At 40.5% G+C, this 21002-nt stretch overlaps 1 protein-coding gene and 1 long non-coding RNA gene across 4 annotated transcripts; both read right to left on the bottom strand.

Moving 5' to 3' along the window:
• Window positions 1–14094: 14094 nt before the first annotated feature.
• On the bottom strand, window positions 14095–15772 carry LOC140867392 (uncharacterized). Its single transcript, XR_012145134.1, has 2 exons — window positions 15518–15772; window positions 14095–15068 (listed from the first exon to the last, which is right to left on the bottom strand). It is a non-coding gene; the product is annotated as an uncharacterized lncRNA (long non-coding RNA).
• A 1086-nt stretch (window positions 15773–16858) lies between these two features.
• LOC140859919 (receptor protein-tyrosine kinase CEPR2) lies at window positions 16859–21002 on the bottom strand. Of its 3 annotated transcripts, none has more exons than XM_073262543.1 (3): window positions 20664–20999; window positions 17420–20151; window positions 16859–17335 (listed from the first exon to the last, which is right to left on the bottom strand). In XM_073262543.1, exons 2-3 carry the CDS (start codon window positions 20004–20006, stop codon window positions 16959–16961), a joined length of 2964 nt encoding a protein of 987 aa, XP_073118644.1. In that variant the 5' UTR covers window positions 20007–20151; window positions 20664–20999; the 3' UTR covers window positions 16859–16958. The 3 variants fall into 3 exon arrangements, with proteins under 3 accessions (XP_073118644.1, XP_073118643.1, XP_073118645.1); XM_073262542.1 differs by having other exon boundaries at window positions 17420–20114; XM_073262544.1 differs by having other exon boundaries at window positions 17131–17335; window positions 17493–20114; window positions 20664–21002.

Here is a 21002-nt window from a genome sequence, read left to right as displayed (position 1 = left end):
CTTCAGGATACTTCCTTGAGCCAGCCATCAATGGCCCATATCATCTTAATTTGTAGATCAAATCAATTGATATGCAAAGAAATCTGGTCCATTAGATTGCCCTTCGGGTAGCAGCATGAACTGATCCTGAAAGGGCTCGTGTCCTGATTTAATATTTAATGAGCAAACAACCAGGATTAATTAATGTAAACAGCGAAAACGAGTTAAAAATTTGCGTTTTGGGCCTACAGAAAATTCGGCATGACCTATTCATAAATAGGACATCCCAAAAACCTGTATAACACAACCAACAATATATACTCGAAAATAGAGTCACAACACCAATTTACAAACCTATAGCCGCACTGGCCAGGACTAAACACATGCAGAGCCGGCAAGGCTCGATCACACAAATAACAATCCAAAACAAAGTCCAAAACTATCGATACAGATACACAGGGCATCACCCCGACAAATATAAAACTCGCTAAACTGATATATACATATATCTGGGAACTCGACTCCACGCTCGACTCACTAGGTACCACTAGATGACGCTCCACCAGATGCGTCAAATCCCTCTGGATAACCTGCTATGGAATCACAAACAACCACAGCATAAAAAGAAAACAGGGGTCGGAACCCAGTACGACGAACTAAAAAAATTACGACAAATATAACTGACATGAATAAAATCAAGTACAATGCAATGACATGCAATGCAATGCGTGACAGGTATCAATAGAATAAGGGATACCAAACGGAGTCCAAATAATCGTATCACAATAATCTCAGTGGCCACCCGTGCCAAAAACGCAGCAGACCTCGAATCATCACTGCTAATCCACACACGTAGCATCGAGGGCGACAGGAGCTACCCGTCCGGCCTCATGCTGTCATCAGGAGTGTCGTACGTAGCATCGAGAGCACGGTTGCTACCCGCTCGGTCTCGTGCTAACTCAGGAGTGCACTAAATAATGTCACTCGCTCCATCGATGACTCAATACATATCAAGAGATCAATATCAATAGCAATCAAAGGAGTCAAGGCTCAACGTGCTATGAAAAATTGTAAATGAGTGAATGCAATCATATAATCCACATAAGCACATAAAGCACGTTATCACTCATTACAAAATATTAAATATCATTACATGCCATTATAGGCGTCGTAATATAAGCAGCTCATACGTACCTCAACCAACACTTAATTTACCACGAAAATATCTCAAGTATTTCTCGGATATTCCAATCCCAAATTTTCAGAATCTGTAATTTCATAAAAATTGCTCATAAATCCTAAAATTCATATTTCATATTAAAACATCCTATCAATGACCAAATATCGAATATACGACTCTAAAACGTCGAAATACTAAAATTAAAACAATCTGAATTTTTCCGAAAATTCCTACAAATTTCAAAAATTCGCATTTATATTTTCTAGAGCATCTAAACACTCCATTAATGAATAATCAACACTAAAATTCAAAAATTCCCAATTATAATAATCTGTAAATTCGAAATATTGCCCCAATAATTTCTGAAAAATAGTCAATACCTTCAATCGACTCCGATATAATACCTACAACCAATAATAAATCAAATATCAATTATCGGAAGTCAATTGAATCGAAATACCCAAAATTCAAAACCCTAGCTACTGAAAATAACCTCAAAGCTTGGAATTAAAGGGTTAAACAACTAACACAACCTACCCCTAAACTCCGGCGACGATCGGCGGTGGCAAACGGCGGCGGCTGGACGGCGGTTGTTGAAGTCGAGTTTTCGAGACAACAACGAAACCTTACGAAATTGGTATCAAAAGAAAGTTTACGTCGCGAGGATTCCGGAACTATATTTATTTTCGAAAATCGATTACCGACGACAAAGATACGAAGATTTGAAGCGATAGGAAAATTTTGAAATGAAAAAAAAAAAAAGAAACAGACGAGAGAAGCCGTGGAGAAAATGGGTTTGAGGAGAGAGAATCGTATATCTCATATATCAGCATATGTATTTCCATATTATATGTAGTCGTTTAAAGTGTGTCTTATTTTATTCATTCGGGGTTAAATCTTGACCCGGTTCGAGTTATTTCAACTCATGTGTGCTCGATAAATAAAATATGCATTTTAATATCGTCTATAACCCGATATTTATAAATACATATTTTTAACACACAAATTAATTAACATAGTAAAATCGGGTCCTTACATTTCTCCCCCTTTAAAAAGAAAATTCTGTCCTCGAAATTAACACACATCAAACTTATATACAAAGAGATTAAACATCTATCACTGATAGTACACAGGAAAATCGGAGTACATGGCATAATTCATCACATTATCAAACAAATGAGGTCATTCTTAACGCATTCTAGACTCCAATTCCCACGTAGCTTCTTCTCTCCCATGTCTACTCCATTCCACCATAACTAAAGATTCTTGCCAACCACCACTGAAATCCATCACAACAGCTCGTAATAAATCTTCAAGCGTCTGAATAGTTCTTTCAGATTGACCATCTGTCTGTGGATGATAGGCAGTACTCATGGCCAATTTAGAACCCAAAGCTGATTGCAAACTAGACCAAAACTTAGAAGTAAATCTGGGATCACGGTCTGATACTATAGTAACTGGCACACCATGCAATCGCACTATCTGATCAATGTACATTTTTTCCATTTTCGTATATGTCCAAGTACGATCATATGGAATAAAATGGGCAGATTTAGACAATCTATCCACAATAACCCAAATGGCATCACAACCACGATTAGATCGAGGTAGGTGTGTCACGAAATCCATAGTAATGTGTTCCCAATTCCACTGTGGTACTTCAAGACTAAGTAACATACCACCTGGTCTCATTCTTTCAGCTTTCACTTGTTGACACGTCAAACACTTAGCCACAAAGTCAGAAATATCTTTCTTCATACCTTCCCACCAATAATGGGCTTTCAAGATATGATACATCTTTCGAATTCCAGGATGTATACTATGTCGACTACAATGAGCTTCTCGTAGTATCTCTTCTTTCAAATCTATCAAATTCGGAACCACAAGTCTACAATTATAACGCAAACATTCATCAGAAGCAACAATGAATTTTCCTGACTGACTGACTTGCTGGAGTTAATTCTTTCAAGTGATAAATGTATGGATCAGTCTTCTGCGCTGCTTTGATTTTCGAAATTATTCGTGGTTCAACTTGAATAGTTGAAACTATGAAATGATTACCTTTAGCTCGATAAGTCCATCCTGAAGTTCCCAAATGCTCATAAAGTTTAGAAATAGTTAAAGATGTCAACATCTTAGTATGAACTTTTCTACTCAAAGCATTTGCAACTTGATTCCTGTGTAGTGACCCTTACCCGGATCACCTACTAAACAAAACTTAGGCATGCAATTAACTTAATAAAACAGATATCAGAATAAACTTGCGGAAACCATAAATAAATACAATTCCAATGAAAGGAATCTGCAATTTATACAAATATTATACAACCAAATCGAATAGCTGTATCAACCCAAAACAACAGAAATAAAACCTAGACGAAGCTCCAGCTGGCCAACCACTGCCTAGCCTCTCTTGGATCCCCCAGCCTCGTCCAATCGCAAACCTGCCCCATGGAATAGGGTGTACAGAAACACAGAGTACGAGACGTGAGCATAAAATGCTCAGTACGAGAGTATGAGTATACATGCATGCAAAGTGAACTCCCTATAAACTCGAGGTCAAGGATCAGATAACAGAGACAGACCGGGCCCTGGTATGTAGCACGTTGTGCCGTCGCTTTAGGAGGTGGCTCCCATACCATAATACAAGTGGATATGCCGGATCCAAATCGATGGAAGTCCAACCACTAACAGGATAGGAAAAAACCCTACTAACAGACATCTCGAAGGAGATAGCTCAGTATGCAAATGAATGCAGCATAATTCAATGACATATAAACCATGCAGTCACATAATACATGCATACTCAGTCAGGATATCTCGAACAGTACTTCCATACCTCAAATCAGTGCAAGCTCTACCAACTCTAGGTCCACGCCTATAGTCTGCTCTACACTGCCAAATGATACTACTATCATTAAAGTGCTCTAAAAGCCTTAACTAAGCTATTGCATACTCCTAAATATTTATAGGAAGCAAAAGCTATACCTTCGTCCGTCGTTAGCCCTTTGATGTCGATGCCTCCAGAACTTGGGCACAACTCCGCTACGACTATCGAACACCTTGATGACTCCCGGGTCAAGCCTAGGAAGGCTAGAACAACTCGAATACGACTAGAGTAGAGAGGAAATCCGGAATTGGCAATTGAAAATGAATTCTCGGCCTTCTATTTATAGACAACGATCGAAACCTCCGATCCTCGATCGGAACGTCCGATCCTGCCATCGGAGCTTCCGAAGATCCTGATCTGTCACGTGTCAAAATATCACTTGTTGACTTTGGATAGGGGTGATCGGAGCTTCCGATCTTGCCGCACTTCATGCCTGAAGAAATACCATCGGAGCTTCCGATCCTGCATCGGAGCTTCCGATCCTGTTCGCAACTTCCGAACTCACCTTCGGAGCTTCCGAACTCTATCCAAGTAATTATGATTAATTCCTTAATTACTGATTTTGGTTACGGGCTACTACATTCTCCCCCACTTAAGATATTTCGTCCCCGAAATCAGATCTTAAGTACTGAATGAAATATAGAATTCAGAAACATTCTTTATTCAAATCAAACATTTACAGAGTTTGTAACTGAATACAACTTAAGAATGAAATCAAAACAACTCAGGATGGTCTTCACGCATCCTGTCCTCAAGCTCCCAAGTAGCTTCTTCAGTGTCTCGGTACTGCCACTGAACTAAAACCAGAGGAATGACTTTGTTCCGTAAAACCTTATCCTTATAATCCAGGATACGAATAGGTTTCTCAACATAGGTCAAATCCTTGTTCACCTGAACCTCAGACCGCTGCAGAATATGAGATTCATCTGCCACATACCATCGCAACATAGATACGTGGAACACATCGTGAATACTGGATAGATGCGGTGGCAAAGCTAGTCGATAAGCCAAATCGCCAATGCTCTCCAAGATCTCAAACGGACCAATAAACCTGGGAGATAACTTGCCCTTAAGGCCAAATCTGAGAATCTTGCGGAAAGGTGACACTCTCAGAAACACTTTCACCCCGACATCAAACTGCAAAGGCCTACGCTTGATATTAGCATAGCTGGCCTGACGATCCTGTGCAGTCTTAATCCGTTTCTTGATCTGATCAGCAATGTCTATCGCCTACTGAATAAACTCCAGTCCCTAAGCCTGTCTCTCCCCCACTTCTTCCCAAAAGAGTGGAGTACGATAACGTCGCCCGTACAACGCCTCAAAAGGTGCCATCCCAATACTAGTGTGATAGTTGTTGTTGTACGCGAACTCGATCAACGGCAAATGATCCTACCAGGCTGAACCAAAATCCATGACGCACGCTCTAAGCATATCCTCCAAAGTACGGATAGTGCGCTCTGACTGACCATCAGTCTCCGGATGATAGGCAGTACTCAAACTGAGAGTAGTACCCATCGCACGCTGAACACTCCCCCAGAATCTAGAAGTGAACCTGGTGTCCCGATCGCTGACAATGCTCACAGACATTCCATGAAGTCGAATGATCTCCTGAATGTACAACCGAGTCATACGATCCACATTGTACTCTCGACTATAGGCAATGAAATGCGCTAACTTGGTGAGTCGGTCCACCACAACCCAGATAGCATCACAGTTCCTCGGGGATACCGGCAAATGGGTCACAAAGTCCATTGTGATAAACTCCCATTTCCATTCAGGAATAGGCAGACTGTGAAGCAATCCTCCAGGTCGTCGGTGCTCTGCTTTGACCTGTTGACACACCAAACATCTCGAAATAAACTGATAAACACTGCGTTTCATACCCTTCCACCAGAAACGAGTACGTATATCCTTGTACATCTTGTTGCTCCCAGGATGAATACTCAACTTAGTGCGATGCACCTGAGACAAAATCTCCTCTCGCAACTCTTCATCCTGCGGAATCACAAGCCTACCAGACAAACACAGAAAGCCATCTGATTGATAGTGAAATCCAGATGAGCTACCCTCGTTAGCTAGACGAGCTAAACGCTGGGTCTTTGAATCAGACATCTGAGCATCTCGAATCCGCGAATACAAAGCTGGCTCAGATAATATCGCAAACATCTGGATACTCTGCATACCTTTCTTATGCTTGAAGGTATATCCCGAAGTACAACAGTCACCGATCGCACTAGACATCGAACAAGTCTGAAGTGCGGATAGTCGCACCTTGTGACTCAAAGCATCAGCGGTGAGATTAGCAGCTCCCGGATGGTACTTAATCTCGCAATCATAGTCCTTAAGCAAGTCCATCCAACGTCTCTGCCTCATGTTCAACTCCGCCTGAGTGAACAAATATTTGAGACTCTTATGGTCGGTGAAGATCTCAAATTTTTTGCCATACAGATAATGACGCCAGATCTTCAAAGCGAACACAATGGCTGCCAATTCCAAATCATGGACTGGATAGTTGTTTTCGTGAAGCTTCAGTTGTCTAGAAGCGTATGCGATCACATGCCCATTCTGAGTCAGAATACAACCTAACCCCTGAAGGGAAGCATCAGTGTATACACATACCCTCCAGATCCTGACGGTAATGCCAACACCGGCGCAGAAGTCAACCGTCGTCGAAGCTCACAGAAATTCTCCTCACTCGGAGGACCACTCGAAATCCACACCCTTGCGGGTAAGCTGCGTCAAAGGTCGAGCTAGTTGAGAGAAGTTCAGAATGAAGTGACGATAATACCCTGCTAGACCCAGAAAACTACGGATCTCAGCAACTGTCGTCGGACGCGACCAATTAAGTACCGCTTTAATCTTGCTTGGATCAACAGAAATCCCTTCCCTGGATATGATATGGCCAAGAAAGACCACTCGATCCATCCAGAACTCACACTTGCTCAGCTTGGCATACAACTGCTCATCCCGAAGAGTCTGTAGTACCAACCGCAAGTGAGAAACATGCTCTTCCATATTACGCGAATACACCAAGATGTCATCAATGAAGACCACAACAAACTTGTCCAAATACTACCTAAAAACACGGTTCATCAGATCCATGAATATAGCCGGCGCATTAGTCAAGCCAAATGGCATCACTAGAAACTCGTTATGCCCATAGCGAGTACGGAATGCAGTCTTGGCTACGTCCTGATCACGGACTCTCAACTGATGATACCCAGATCTCAAGTCAATCTTGGATTAAACTGACGTGCCCTGCAACTGATCAAACAAGTCATCAATACGAGGCAACGGATACTTGTTCTTCACAGTGACTCGATTCAGCTGCCGATAGTCAATGCACAACCGCATCGACCCATCCTTCTTCTTTACAAAGAGAACAGGAGCTCCCCAAGGAGATACACTAGGACGAATGTACCCATTGTCCAAAAGATCCTGTAGCTGATTCTTCAACTCACGCATCTCTGACGGAGCCAGACGATACGGTGCTCGAGAAATAGGCAAAGTATCCGGCATCAACTCTATGCCAAACTCGACTTTCCTAACATGAGTAAAACCCGGAATCTCATCAGGAAATACATCTGGGAATTCATCCACAACAGGAATGCTCTCTATCCCAATGCTCTCAGCGGACAAATCAACTGCATAGATAAGGTAGCCTTCCCCACCAGACTCTAGAGCTCGACAGGCTCTCAAAGCTGATACCAAAGGCATCGGAGGTCGTGCTCCCTCACCATAGAAAAACCAGCTCTCACTCCCCTCCGGATGAAAGCGTACTAATCTCTGATAGCAGTCCACTAAAGCTCGATAGGTAGTCAACATATCTATTCCCAGAATGCAATCAAAGTCGTCCATCGCCATGACCATGAGATTCGCTAACAGAATGTTCCCTTCGAACTCTAAAGGGCAACCCATCACTAGACGCTTAGCCAAAGCAGATTGGCCCGTCGGAGTAGAAACATACATCACTACATCTAGTGCAATGCATGGTAACTTATGCCTCTTAACAAAACATGCAGAAATGAAGGAATGAGATGCACCAGTGTCAATAAGTACAAGAGCAGGTATACCATAAAGCAGAAATATACCTGCGATGACTTTCTCATTCTCCTCCACTGCCTGATCATGTCTCAGGGCAAACACCTGGCCAGAAGCTCGTGGCCTCAAATGAGAACTCCCAGCAGGCTGTCCCTGCGACCTCTGCTGAACGGTGGCCTGAGAACCAGATCCTGAACCAGAACCAGAACCGCCTCCCCCAGATAGTGGACAATCTCTCCGGATATGACCAGTCTCTCCACAACGGAAACAAGCTCCAGAAGCTCTACGGCACTTGTCGGATGGATGGTTCTTCCTACAGTGATCACACTTGTCCTTCTTACCGAAACGGACAACACCAGCAGAGCCAGAGGAAGAAGAAGTAGATCCAGACTTCTTAAAAGTTTGGGCACGGGGAAAGACCTGTTCCGCCGAATGCTGTCCTTCGCCTGGTGACAACGGCTCACCAAACCCTCGTAGGACATGTCGTCGCCAACCGCCACACGGTCATGGATCTCAGGGTTAAGGCCCTGAAGGAACAGATTATACTTCATCCCAGAGCTGTCAGCAATCTTGGGGCAATAGGATAGCAGACCAAAGAACTTCTGCTGATACTCATCAATAGACATGGCTCCCTGTCGCAGACTCAGAAGCTTGCCTGCCTTCGACTGACGGAGTGCAGGAGGAAAATACAGCTTCTGAAAAGCTGTGCGGAACTCGGCCCAGGTGGCCACTCCTCTCGCCGCAACAAAAGGTGCAGAAATAAACCTCCACCACCTGCGCGCACGTCCATCCAGAAGATAACCCAGGGTCTCCATCTTCTGCTCCTCGGTGCATTGAAAAGTCTGAAAAGTCATCTCCATGCGGTCTAACCAGTTCTCTGCATCCTCCAGAGACTCACCTCCAACTAAGGGCTTAGGACCCATAGCTAAGAATCGACGCACAGTGAAACGCTCGTCGTCATGATGACGATGACGCCGTTCTCGACGAGGCTCCCGGTCGGCATCACCCCAACGCCCACCAATACTGCCATGAGAACTCTGGTCGTCACGATCTGCCATCTACAAAAGTACCTCACGGTTACCTTATGCAGAGTCTAAATCCCAAGAATACTATGCATGCTCTGATACCATAAATGTAGTGACCCTTACCCGGATCACCTACTAAACAGAACTTAGGCATGCAATTAACTTAATAAAACAGATATCAGAATAAACTTGCGGAAACCATAAATAAATACAATCCCAATGAAAGGAATCTGCAATTTATCCAAATATTATACAACCAAATCGAATAGCTGTATCAACCCAAAATAACATAAATAAAACCTAGATGAAGCTCCAGCTGCCCAACCACTGCCTAGCCTCTCTTGGATCCCCCAGCCTCGTCCAATCGCAAACCTGCCCCATGGAATAGGGTGTCCAGAAACACAGAGTACGAGACGTGAGTATAAAACGCTCAGTACGAGAGTATGAGTATACATGCATGCAAAGTGAACTCCCTATAAACTCGAGGTCAAGGATCAGATAACAGAGACAGACCGGGCCCTGGTATGTAGCACGTTGTGCCGTCGCTTCAGGAGGTGGCTCCCATACCATAATATAAGTGGATATGCCGAACCCAAATCGATGGAAGTCCAACCACTAACAGGATAGGAAAAAACCCTACTAACAGACATCTCGAAGGAGATAACTCAGTATGCAAATGAATGCAGCATAATTCAATGACATATAAACCATGCAGTCACATAATACATGCATACTCAGTCAGGATATCTCGAGCAGTACTTCCGTACCTCAAATCAGTGCAAGCTCTACCAACTCTAGGTCCACGCCTATAGTCTGCTCTACACTGTCAAATGATACTACTATCATTAAAGCGCTCTAAAAGCCTTAACTAAGCTATTGCATACTCCTAAATATTTATAGGAAGCAAAAGCTATACCTTCGTTCGTCGTTAGCCCTTTGATGTTGATGCCTCCAGAACTTGGGCACAACTCCGCTACGACTATCGAACACTTTGACGACTCCCGGGTCAAGCCTAGGAAGGCTAGAACAACTCGAATATGACTAGAGTAGAGAGGAAATCCGGAATTGGCAATTGAAAATGAATTCTCGACCTTCTATTTATAGACAACGATCGGAACCTCCGATCCTCGATCGGAACGTCCGAACCTCGATCGAAACGTCCGATCCTGCCATCGGAGCTTCCAAAGATCCTGATCTACCACGTGTCAAAATATCACTTGTTGACTTCGGATAGGGGTGATCGGAGCTTCCGATCCTGATCGGAGCTTCTGATCTTGCCACACGTCATGCCTGACGAAATACTATCGGAGTTTCCGATCCTGCATCGGAGCTTCCGATCCTGTTCGGAACTTCCGAACTCACCTTCGGAGCTTCCGAACTCTATCCAAGTAATTATGATTAATTCTTTAATTACTGATTTTGGTTACGGGCTACTACATCCTGGCTGGTATTGAATATCACAGTCAAAATCCTTAAGCAGTTCCAACCATCGACGTTGTCTCATATTCAAATCAGACTGTGTGAATAAATATTTCAGACTCTTATGAACGGAATAAATCACAAACTGTTCACCGTACAGATAATGATGTCATATTTTCAATGCATGCACAATGGCAGCCAATTCTAAATCATGAACTGGATAATGAGTCTCATGTGGTTTCAATTGACGAGATGCATACGCAATCACGCGTACATTTTGCATCAAAACACAACCCAGTCCATTCAAAGAAGCATCTGTACATACAACAAATCCACCTGAGCCTGAAGGTAATGCTAGTACTGGAGCCGTAGTCAATTTTTCTTTCAAAGTCTGAAAACTAGCATCACATTCCTCAGTCCACACAAAACGTCGATCTTTTTGAGTCAATATCGTCATAGGTCTTGCTATGCTAGAAAATCCCTTAATAAAACGCCTGTAATATCCAGCCAGACCCAAAAAGCTACGAATCTCAGAGACATGGGTTGGTCTAGACCAATTAAGAACAACTTCAACTTTACTAGGATCGACAGATACCCCTTGTGCTGATATCACATGTCCTAGAAATAATACTCTATCCAACCAGAACTCGCACTTAGAAAACTTAGCATATAATTGTGATGTTCTGAGTTTCTGCAGAACTAATGTCAAATGTTCTTTATGCTCCTTCCTTGATTTAGAATAAATCAAAATGTCATCAATAAACACGATAAAAAATCGATCTATAAATTCTCGAAACACACGATTCATTAAATCCATAAAAACCGCTGGAGCATTAGTCAACCCGAAAGGCACAACTAAGAATTCATAATGTCCGTAACGCATTCGAAATGCTGTCTTGGGAACATCTTCCTCTCGAACTCTAAGTTGATGATATCCGGAACGAAGATTAATTTTAGAATACACAGATGTACCCTGCAACTGATCAAACAAGTCATCAATTCGTGACAAATGATACTTATTCTTCACAGTAGCCTGGTTCAATTGCCGATAATCGATGCACATTCTCATAGTTCCGTCTTTCTTCTTCACAAACAAGACTGAAGCACCCCAAGGCGACACACTTGGTCTAATATAACCTTTTTCCAGCAAATCTTGCAATTGCGTCTTAAGTTCTTTCAATTCTGCTGGAGCTAATCGATATGGGGCTCGGAAAATAGGACTTGTCCCTGGCATCAACTCAATGCTCAGATCTATTTCCCTCTGAGACGGAAAACCCGGAATCTCATCAGGAAATACATCAGAAAAATCCTTGACGACAGAAATATCTAAAACTTTCAATTTCTCCTCCTTCGTCACATCAAGAGCATAAATCATTAATCCTTCATTTCCTATCGACAATAATCTAAAAATTTCCATTGCCGATACTAATGGAATGCGAGTCTGTGAATCAGTATCATAAAAATTCCATTTATTGCCATAATACGGTCTAAATCTCACACTTCCATGGAAACAATCAACAGTAGCTCTATAATTCATCAGTGTATCCATACCCAAGATATAGTCAAAATCAGACATAGCTAGTTTGATTAGATTGGTTATCATGATCTTATCCTCAAATCTAATCACACAATTCAAAACTATCTCATTAGACATCAAGAAAACACCAGCAGGAGTAGCAACAGACACAGTATCCAATAACGGAGTAAAAAGCAATCTCATGCTCATCAGCAAATGTAACAGATAAAAATGAATGAGATTCTCCTGTGTCTATCAAGATACGTCCAGGATACTAAAAAATATAACAAATACCTGCAATAACTCCCCCAGGTGCATCTTGTGCCTGATCCTGAGTCATGGCATGCACTTGTGCCTACTGTGGCCCTGGAAAACGCTGCTGACTCTGAGGAGATGGATACCTAGGCTGTTGAGTTGACTGTATCGGAACATAAGGCTGTGTAGGAGAAAATTGCAGTACATGAGCATATGGCCTGAACGATGGTCTTCCAGGAAACTGACCAAACTGTTGTGGTTGAGACTGTTGTCTTCCCGCATTTGGACACGCTCTGGCCAAATGTCCAACCTGACCACAGATAAAACAAGTCCCTGAAAATCCTGTACAATGTGCACTCAAATGGTTACCACCATATCAATCACAGTACACTCTACTAGTCGATCCAACTGAACTTCCACCACGACTACCACTGGAACTCGATGAACTGAACTGCTGTTTCTTTTTAAATTGTTTTTCTCGCAGTTTAAACCAAGACTTCTTCGCTTGCTGAGAAGACTGAGTAGGCTGATATGGAGGTAAACCCATCGGTGTCTGTGAACTGCTTCCAGCTCCTTGAGGAATAGATGCTGGAATTGATTGTGGTTCACCCCTGAGTAGACTTGCTTCAATCTTTTTTGCCTTTTCTACGGCTTTCATATAAGTTGATGGAGCTCCAGTAGTTACCAACGTGTGGATAGTTCGTGTAAGCCCCTTCAGAAAGTGTGAAAGCTTTGACCGATCATTCTTTGCAACGTGTGGGACATAAGGCAGAAGAGCAGAAAACTGAGAAGCATATTCAGCAACAGATTTATTGCCTTGCACCAACAGATTAAATTCATCTTCCTTAGCAGAATAGTATGATGGTGGTGCATATTCCTGTGCAAATTGAGTACGAAATACTTCCCATGTAATCTTTTCACCAGAAGCAGAAAGTGTTTCTGTCGTCGTTTCCCACCAAAGTTGCGCTCGATCTTTAAGTTGAAATGGAACTAACTTCAATCGAATTTCATCAGGATACTCTAGTCCATTAAACATATTATTGAGACTTTTCAACCAACTAGCAGTTTTCTCACTTCCTTCATTGCCAAAGAACTTTTGAGGATGCAACTCCTGAAATTGAGAAATTATTAATCGTATTCCTCCCATTTTCTCAGTCAATTGGGTCACTGGATCAGCCTCAGCCTGGACAGCTTTTCCCTTGTCAGGATTTACCTGTGGCTGTTGTTCCACCTCTAATTCCACATCTTTCGGAGGCTGAACAGCTGGTCGACAACGTCTTCCCCTGACAATATCAAGATTTCTAATATTTTTGGCTGCAGACTCTTCTACAACTTCCTTTCCTTTTCTACCTCTTCCTTCTGGTGCCATTCTACAAGACACAAGGATTTAAATACAGGCAGAAAGAATGTAACGAACAGAAAACTATGATAGGAACTGAGAGTTCTAAAGAGAATTCATAAACTAAGTTCTAAAGCCAAGAACTACTAGTTCTATCAGATAAGTTCAAATAATCAACACAACAAGTAAGTCACGTAAGAACAAGTAGTCACACACATACGCAACCATTTTGTTAGTGTCTAAACTCGAGTATCCTAAACTCTAATTCGAGCATATCCCAGTTTATGCTCTGATACCAAATGAAAGGGTCCGTGTCCTGATTTAATATTTAATGAGCAAACAACCAGGATTAATTAATGTAAACAGCGAAACGAGTTAAAAATTTGCGTTTTGGGCCTACAAAAAATTCAGCATGACCTATTCGTAAATAGGACATCCCAAAAACCTGTATAACACAACCAACAATATATACTCGAAAATAGAGTCACAACTCCAATTTACAAACCTATAGCCGCACTGGCCAGGACTAAACACATGCAGAGCCGGCAAGGCTCGATCACACAAATAACAATCCAAAACAAAGTCCAAAACTATCGATACAGATACACAGGGCATCACCCCGGAAAATATAAAACTCGCTAAACTGATATATACATATATCTGAGAACTCGACTCCACGCTCGACTCACTAGGTACCACTAGATGACGCTCCACCAAATGCGTCAAATCCCCTTGGATAACCTGCTATAGAATCACAAACAATCACAGCATAAAAATAAAACAGGGGTCGGACCCCAGCACAACGAACTAGAAAAATTACGACAAATATAAATGACATGAATAAAATCAAGTACAATGCAATGACATGCAATGCAATGCAATGCGTGACAGGTATCAATAGAATAAGGGATACCAAATGGAGTCCAAATAATCGTATCACAATAATCTCAGTGGCCACCCGTGCCAAAAACGCAGCAGACCTCGAATCATCACTGCTAATCCACACACGTAGCATCGAGGGCGACAGGAGCTACCCGTCCGGCCTCATGCTGTCATCAGGAGTGTCGTACGTAGCATCGAGAGCACGGTTGCTACCCTCTCGGTCTCGTGCTAACTCAGGAGTGCACTAAATAATGTCACTCGCTCCATCGATGACTCAATACATCTCAAGAGATCAATATCAATAGCAATCAAAGGAGTCAAGGCTCAACGTGCTATGAAAAATTGTAAATGAGTGAATGCAATCATATAATCCACATAAGCACATAAAGCACGTTAGCACTCATTACAAAATATTAAATATCATTACATGTCATTATAGGCGTCGTAATATAAGCAACTCATACGTACCTCAACCAACACTTAATTTACCACGGAAATATCTCAAGTATTTCTTGGATATTCCAATCCCAAATTTTCAGAATCTGTAATTCCAGAAAAATTGCTCATAAATCCTAAAATTCATATTTCATATTAAAACATCCTATCAATGACCAAATATCGAATATACGACTCTAAAACATCAAAATACTGAAATTAAAACAATTTGAATTTTTCCGAAAATTCCTACAAATTTTGAAAATTCGCATTTATATTTTCTAGAGCATCTAAACACTCCATTAATGAATAATCAACACTAAAATTCGAAAATCCCCAATTATAATAATCTGAAAATTCGAAATATTGCCCCAATAATTTCTGAAAAATAGTCAATACATTCAATCGACTCCGATATAATACCTACAACCAATAATAAATCAAATATCAATTATCGGAAGTCAATTGAATCGAAATACCCAAAATTCGAAACCCTAGCTATTGAAAATAACATCAAAGCTTGGAATTAAAGGGTTAAACAACTAACACAACCTACCCCTAAACTCCGGCGACGATCGGCGGTGGCAAACGGCGGCGGCTGGACGGCGGTTGTTGAAGTCGAGTTTTCGAGACAACGATGAAACCTTACGAAATTGGTATCAAAAGAAAGCTTACGTCGCGAGAATTCCGGAACTATATTTATTTTCGAAAATCGATTACCAACTGCAAAGATACGAAGATTTGAAGCGATAGGAAAATTTTAAAATGAAAAGAAAAAGAAACAGACGAGAGAAGCGGTGGAGAAGATGGATTTGAGGAGAGAGAATCGTATATCTCATATATCAGCATATGTATTTTCATATTATATGTAGTCGTTTAATGTGTCTTATTTTATTTATTCGGGGTTAAATTTTGACTCGGTTCGAGTTATTTCAACGCATGTGTGCTCGATAAATAAAATATGCATTTTAATAGTCTATAACCCGAATATTTATAAATATATATTTTTAACACACAAATTTATTAACATAGTAAAATCGGGTCCTTACAGATCCAAACTCGAGATCGCACGGATAAAAATCGGAAAATACTAAATGCTCAACATCATTCAAACAATTAGACCAATATGATCAAAAATTAAAAGTGAGTGCACAAACATTAAAACTTAACAAATGGATGCAATGGAATGAGAATTTGGATAGTTAATGGGGAAATATATTTTTCATAATATTTTACTGCACAAAATTATTTCTTCAAAACCTTTTTCTTAGTAGATACTCTTTTATTTTAATTTTACTTAGAATATGGCAAACTCAACCTTTTGAGCAGTGAATAGATAGATCATGCACTCTTGCTCACCTCAATTACCAAGAAGGAAATTGTTATACATACAAAAGAATTACAGATTATATTACAAAGTAGATTTGGAATTATAAAATTATTCATGAACTTTATTTAGAAAATTCTTACAAATTGCATTTAAGATAGTTTTGTAGTTTAATTCAAATGTATATTTATACATTAGCGTGATCTTTGCAAGAAATAGAATCCGTTTGGATTTGAATATTCTTTATATAAAAATTAAAATATTTTTAATAATTGTAAGTTAATAATTTTATAAGGTACTTTCCGCAATTATCATATAATATATTATTTAATTTATTTTTTGCTAGCGAAGGCTAAGTTAATCTAAGGCTAAATACGGTCAACTGGATTTATTTTGAATAGTTATATTAATTTATCAAAAATTCTTAAACATAGCTAGAATGAATTTATACATCACATAGCAAGATTTAACAAAAATTATTTTTTAAAAAATTTATACATAACAATTACCTAAAGCGGTACAATTTTGCCTGCTGAATTTTATCTAAACAAAATTTACAGATGCAAGAAATAAGACTGAAGTCACACATTATGATTGATAAAATGCAATAAGCCGAATAAATAACACACATTACTATGTATCTACATGAACACCAAAACAAATCAACAAATCAACAGGACAGAAAGGGCTTCTCATCGTATTTCTCGAAACTGTCCGGCGACCTGAGGGTGCACGGTTCGGCATCAACGAGCATGTTCACCACTTCCTTCATATTCGGCCTCAGGTTTGGAAGCTTTGCGGTGCAGAGAGTGGCGATTTTTAAGACCTTTATCATATTATCTTGAACTAGTTCAGTCACCACCTTAGGATCAAGAATTTTCAGTACGTTATCTCGATTGTTTAAATGAGCCGAAACCCAGTAAACTAAGTCCTTCCCTTCTCCATATTCTTCCTCTAGCGGCCTTTTTCCGGTAATGAGCTCTAGCAGCACGACACCGTAGCTGTATATGTCCATCTTCTCAGTTGCTTTGAGTGAATATGCCATCTCTGCATATGAAAAAGAACAATAATAATCAGTAAAATATGAACTTTAATATGTATGGTTTCAAGAATTAAAGTGAATCAACTGGCCTGGTGCAATGTAGCCATGAGTGCCTGCAAAACAACTGACATTAGACTCCTTGGGAGAAACTAGCTCAGCTACCTTCGCGACACCAAAATCAGCGATCTTGGCTTCATAATCCTCATCTAGCAATATGTTGGTGGTTTTAATGTCTCGATGGATTATAGGTGGGGAATAATCGTGATGAAGATAGGCGATTCCTTTTGCCGCGCCAAGAGCGATCCTGTATCTTTGAAACCAATCGAGTTCTGGCCTGCCGAATTTGATTTCCCTGTGAAGTGCCTGAAACAAGTCGCCATTTTCCATATACTCGAAAACCAAGAAGTTTGAACCTTCTTTCGTTAAACAGGCTAATAGCTTTAGTATGTTCCTGTGCCTTATCTTTCCAAGAATCTCCATCTCTGCTGCCATGAGTTTCACTCCATTTCCCTTCCATAGCTGCTTCACGGCTACTGTTCCGCAGCCTTTCTTCAAATCCAGTCGATAAACTTTTCCGGAACTTCCACTCCCGATCAGATTATCCTCTTCCAAGTTGCATATTTCATCTGCCTCGAACTCCACTTGTTGAAAGCTCTCGAGTTTCCAGCTTGAACGTTTTTCTTTCTCCGCACCAACTCTGTTATCCATGTCAGCCTCATTTTGCTTAAAGCTCTTGTAACTCACAAGCAATAAACCGACTAATATAATCACCAGTGCAAACAGTATGACAAATAACATAACCAGTTTACTTTTGACGAAATTCTTGTGGCCACTTTTCCCATGACAAAGGCCCAAGTCCGGTTTTGTTAGTTGTCCTGTGTTTTTCCAGTCATCAACGCAAAGACCTTTGTTTCCAAGAAACGCTTCATCACCGGAAACCGCCAATAAGTCGGATTGAACTGTCCCTGAGAGCTGGTTATTAGACAGATCTAAAGATGATAACTTTAGGTTATCCAAGTTTCTTGGAATTGAACCGGTGAGAAGGTTTCTTGAAAGATTCAAAGAGTTTAATGAGACCATATTTGAGAACCTATCGGGAATCTCACCGCTAAGAAAATTCCCAGCAAGATTTATGTTAACAAGCCTAGGACAGTCGGCCAATTCTGGAGGTATCGTCCCGGTGAGCTCGTTTTCATCCAACTGCAGAGAATTTATCTGCTGTAAAGCACCAAGTTCTGAAGGAATTTCCCCTGAGAATTTATTACTATTCAAGATAAGCCGGTCCAATAGCATAAGTTGTCCGAGTTCTTTAGGTATCACACCAGAGAATCCGTTGTTTGACAGCATCAGCTCATTCAAATTCTTCGAATCTCCAATGCCCGGTGAGATCCATCCGGTGAAATAGTTATCACTGAAATCCATCACTTGCACATTACCAAGTGACCACACTCCATCTGGAATAGTCCCGTTAAGCCGGTTTTGATTGACTCTCAATCTTTGTAAAGGATTACATCCGGCATACGAGTCCGGAAATTCCCCTGAAAAATCGTTATCCAAAGCAAGCAAGTTCTGCAAATTCCCATTTTGACACAGGTATCTCGGGAATGCACCAGAGAACTTGTTCTCGGATATGTCGATGCTATTCAAGGGCGAAAAACGGCCTAGATTTTGCGGAAACTCCCCCGAAAAACCGTTCTTGTAAAGAGAAATGGCAAAAAGGTGCTGCATATCCCCAAATCCCGCAGGTATTTCTCCAGAAAAGTTGTTCTTGAACAGATGAAAAACCGTTAATTTTCTCAAGTTTCCAATCTCACGTGGAATAGTCCCATGCATTTGATTATCAGATATATCAAATTCCTGTAAAAGAGTCAAATTTGCAAGTCCTGCAGGAATTTCACCAGTCAAATTGTTCCCATAGAGCTCAATCTTGAATAAATTCTTCAACTTATATATCGAGCCCGGAAAATTCCCAGATATCTTATTCTGGCATATATCCAATGTTCCCAATGCCTCCAACTCAAACATAGAATCCGGGATCTCCCCCCTCAAATTCGAACTAGCTAAATAAAGCCAATACATTTTTTTCAAATCCCCGAGAGACTCTGGAATTTCGCCATCGTCGTAATCGTTCTCACCGAGGCCTAATGAAACTAAACCAGTCAAATTTCCAACCCAAGCCGGGAATGCACCGGAGAAATAATTCCCCGACAAATCAAGTCTCTCCAACTTGATCAGATTCGACAAGTCCGGTATTGTGCCGTTCATATTGTTATCCGTGAGATTCAAAACTTTGAGATTGGTAAGATTTCGAAATTCATTTGGAATTATTCCAGATATAAGGTTAGATGGTAACACCAAAGAAGTGAGTCCTTGTAGCACAGAAAGTGAGGGGGATATCACCCCTGATAAGGACTTGTTATCAAGAGAAATCCCCGTCACGAAACCGGTTTCTTGATCACAAGTGACTCCATAGAACTCGCAAGGGGAAACGGAAACCGAACCCGAACCCGAATCTTTCCATGAATCCAAGTAGTTCGAGGGATCAATGAGCTGTGCTTTGAATTTGAGCAAGGCTTGCGTCTCTATGGTTATGCACATGGAATGATGGAAAAAAGTCAAGAAAATGGTTAGGATTTGGAGGGAAAGATAGGAACTTGGTTGTGGTTGTGTGGCCATTTTCAAGAATTGGTAGGGGCAAATGTGTCAATTCACGAGGGGAGACAATTCCATTCAGATTTCTCCATTATTGAAATGGGTGTCCATCCTTGGTGAGTACAGGTGTAGCTGAATGAATACACACAAACAGTAGCAGACATTAATTCTGTACAAAGATTACATATTAAATTAATACATGTTTGCAATTACATTTGCCCATCTATTTATTTAATGATGATTCTAAAGTACTCAGAAAGATTTCAGGTTATAAATACAATTGATTTCCATGATCAAGAAAATCCCTAATGAGTTTCTCAAACAAAAAGGCAAAAATAACAAAAAAGAAGAAAGAAATTGATAAAAATTAATAATAATAATAACGAGGCCTTAATTAAGCCAATTGACTCAAAATATCAACTTAGTCGAGCATTACAGATCACAAGTAAACAAGATTATGTCTTTAAACAAAAGAAATTAAAGCAGAAGGTTTTGAAAAGTGTTTATCTTTATGCATTCACCGTAATTAAATCCAAGATTATGATAATCATATTCATCATCATTAAAAGAAAGAATTACAAATGGATGGTTCCAAGTTTCTTCTGACAAACAAACACACAATGCAGAAGGATTTCAATACAGGTAGAATTTAAAATGAAGGGTGATTAATTATATATGTACCCGTAAATTCCTGTGAATAGAACAACTTCAAGTTTAATCTTTTCTAGCCATGCAGCGCTGCAGAATTCTTCATGTTTCTTTCAGTATTTTCGTGATCTCTATACCAAGTAAAACTTCGAAAAGCAAGGAATCCCGCTGAGAGTTAAATATTATAAGGAATGGCGAAACTTTCAAGAAACCTGAGAAATATTGGGATAGCAGAAGTTTCCCCACTAAAGGAAATTGGGAACAAAAGGGTCTCTTTTATTGAAAATTTTATATTTAAGTGGAAGTAAATGATGACAGGAAAGACGATAGAAGGTGAAGATAAGGAGGTGTGACAATACATTTTTTTTTCGT

The sequence above is a fragment of the Henckelia pumila genome, chromosome 4, assembly GCF_033568475.1.
Source record: "Henckelia pumila isolate YLH828 chromosome 4, ASM3356847v2, whole genome shotgun sequence".
NCBI lineage: Eukaryota > Viridiplantae > Streptophyta > Magnoliopsida > Lamiales > Gesneriaceae > Henckelia > Henckelia pumila.
Note: the sequence above shows the minus strand (reverse complement) of the source record. Positions and strands in the feature narration are given on the sequence as shown.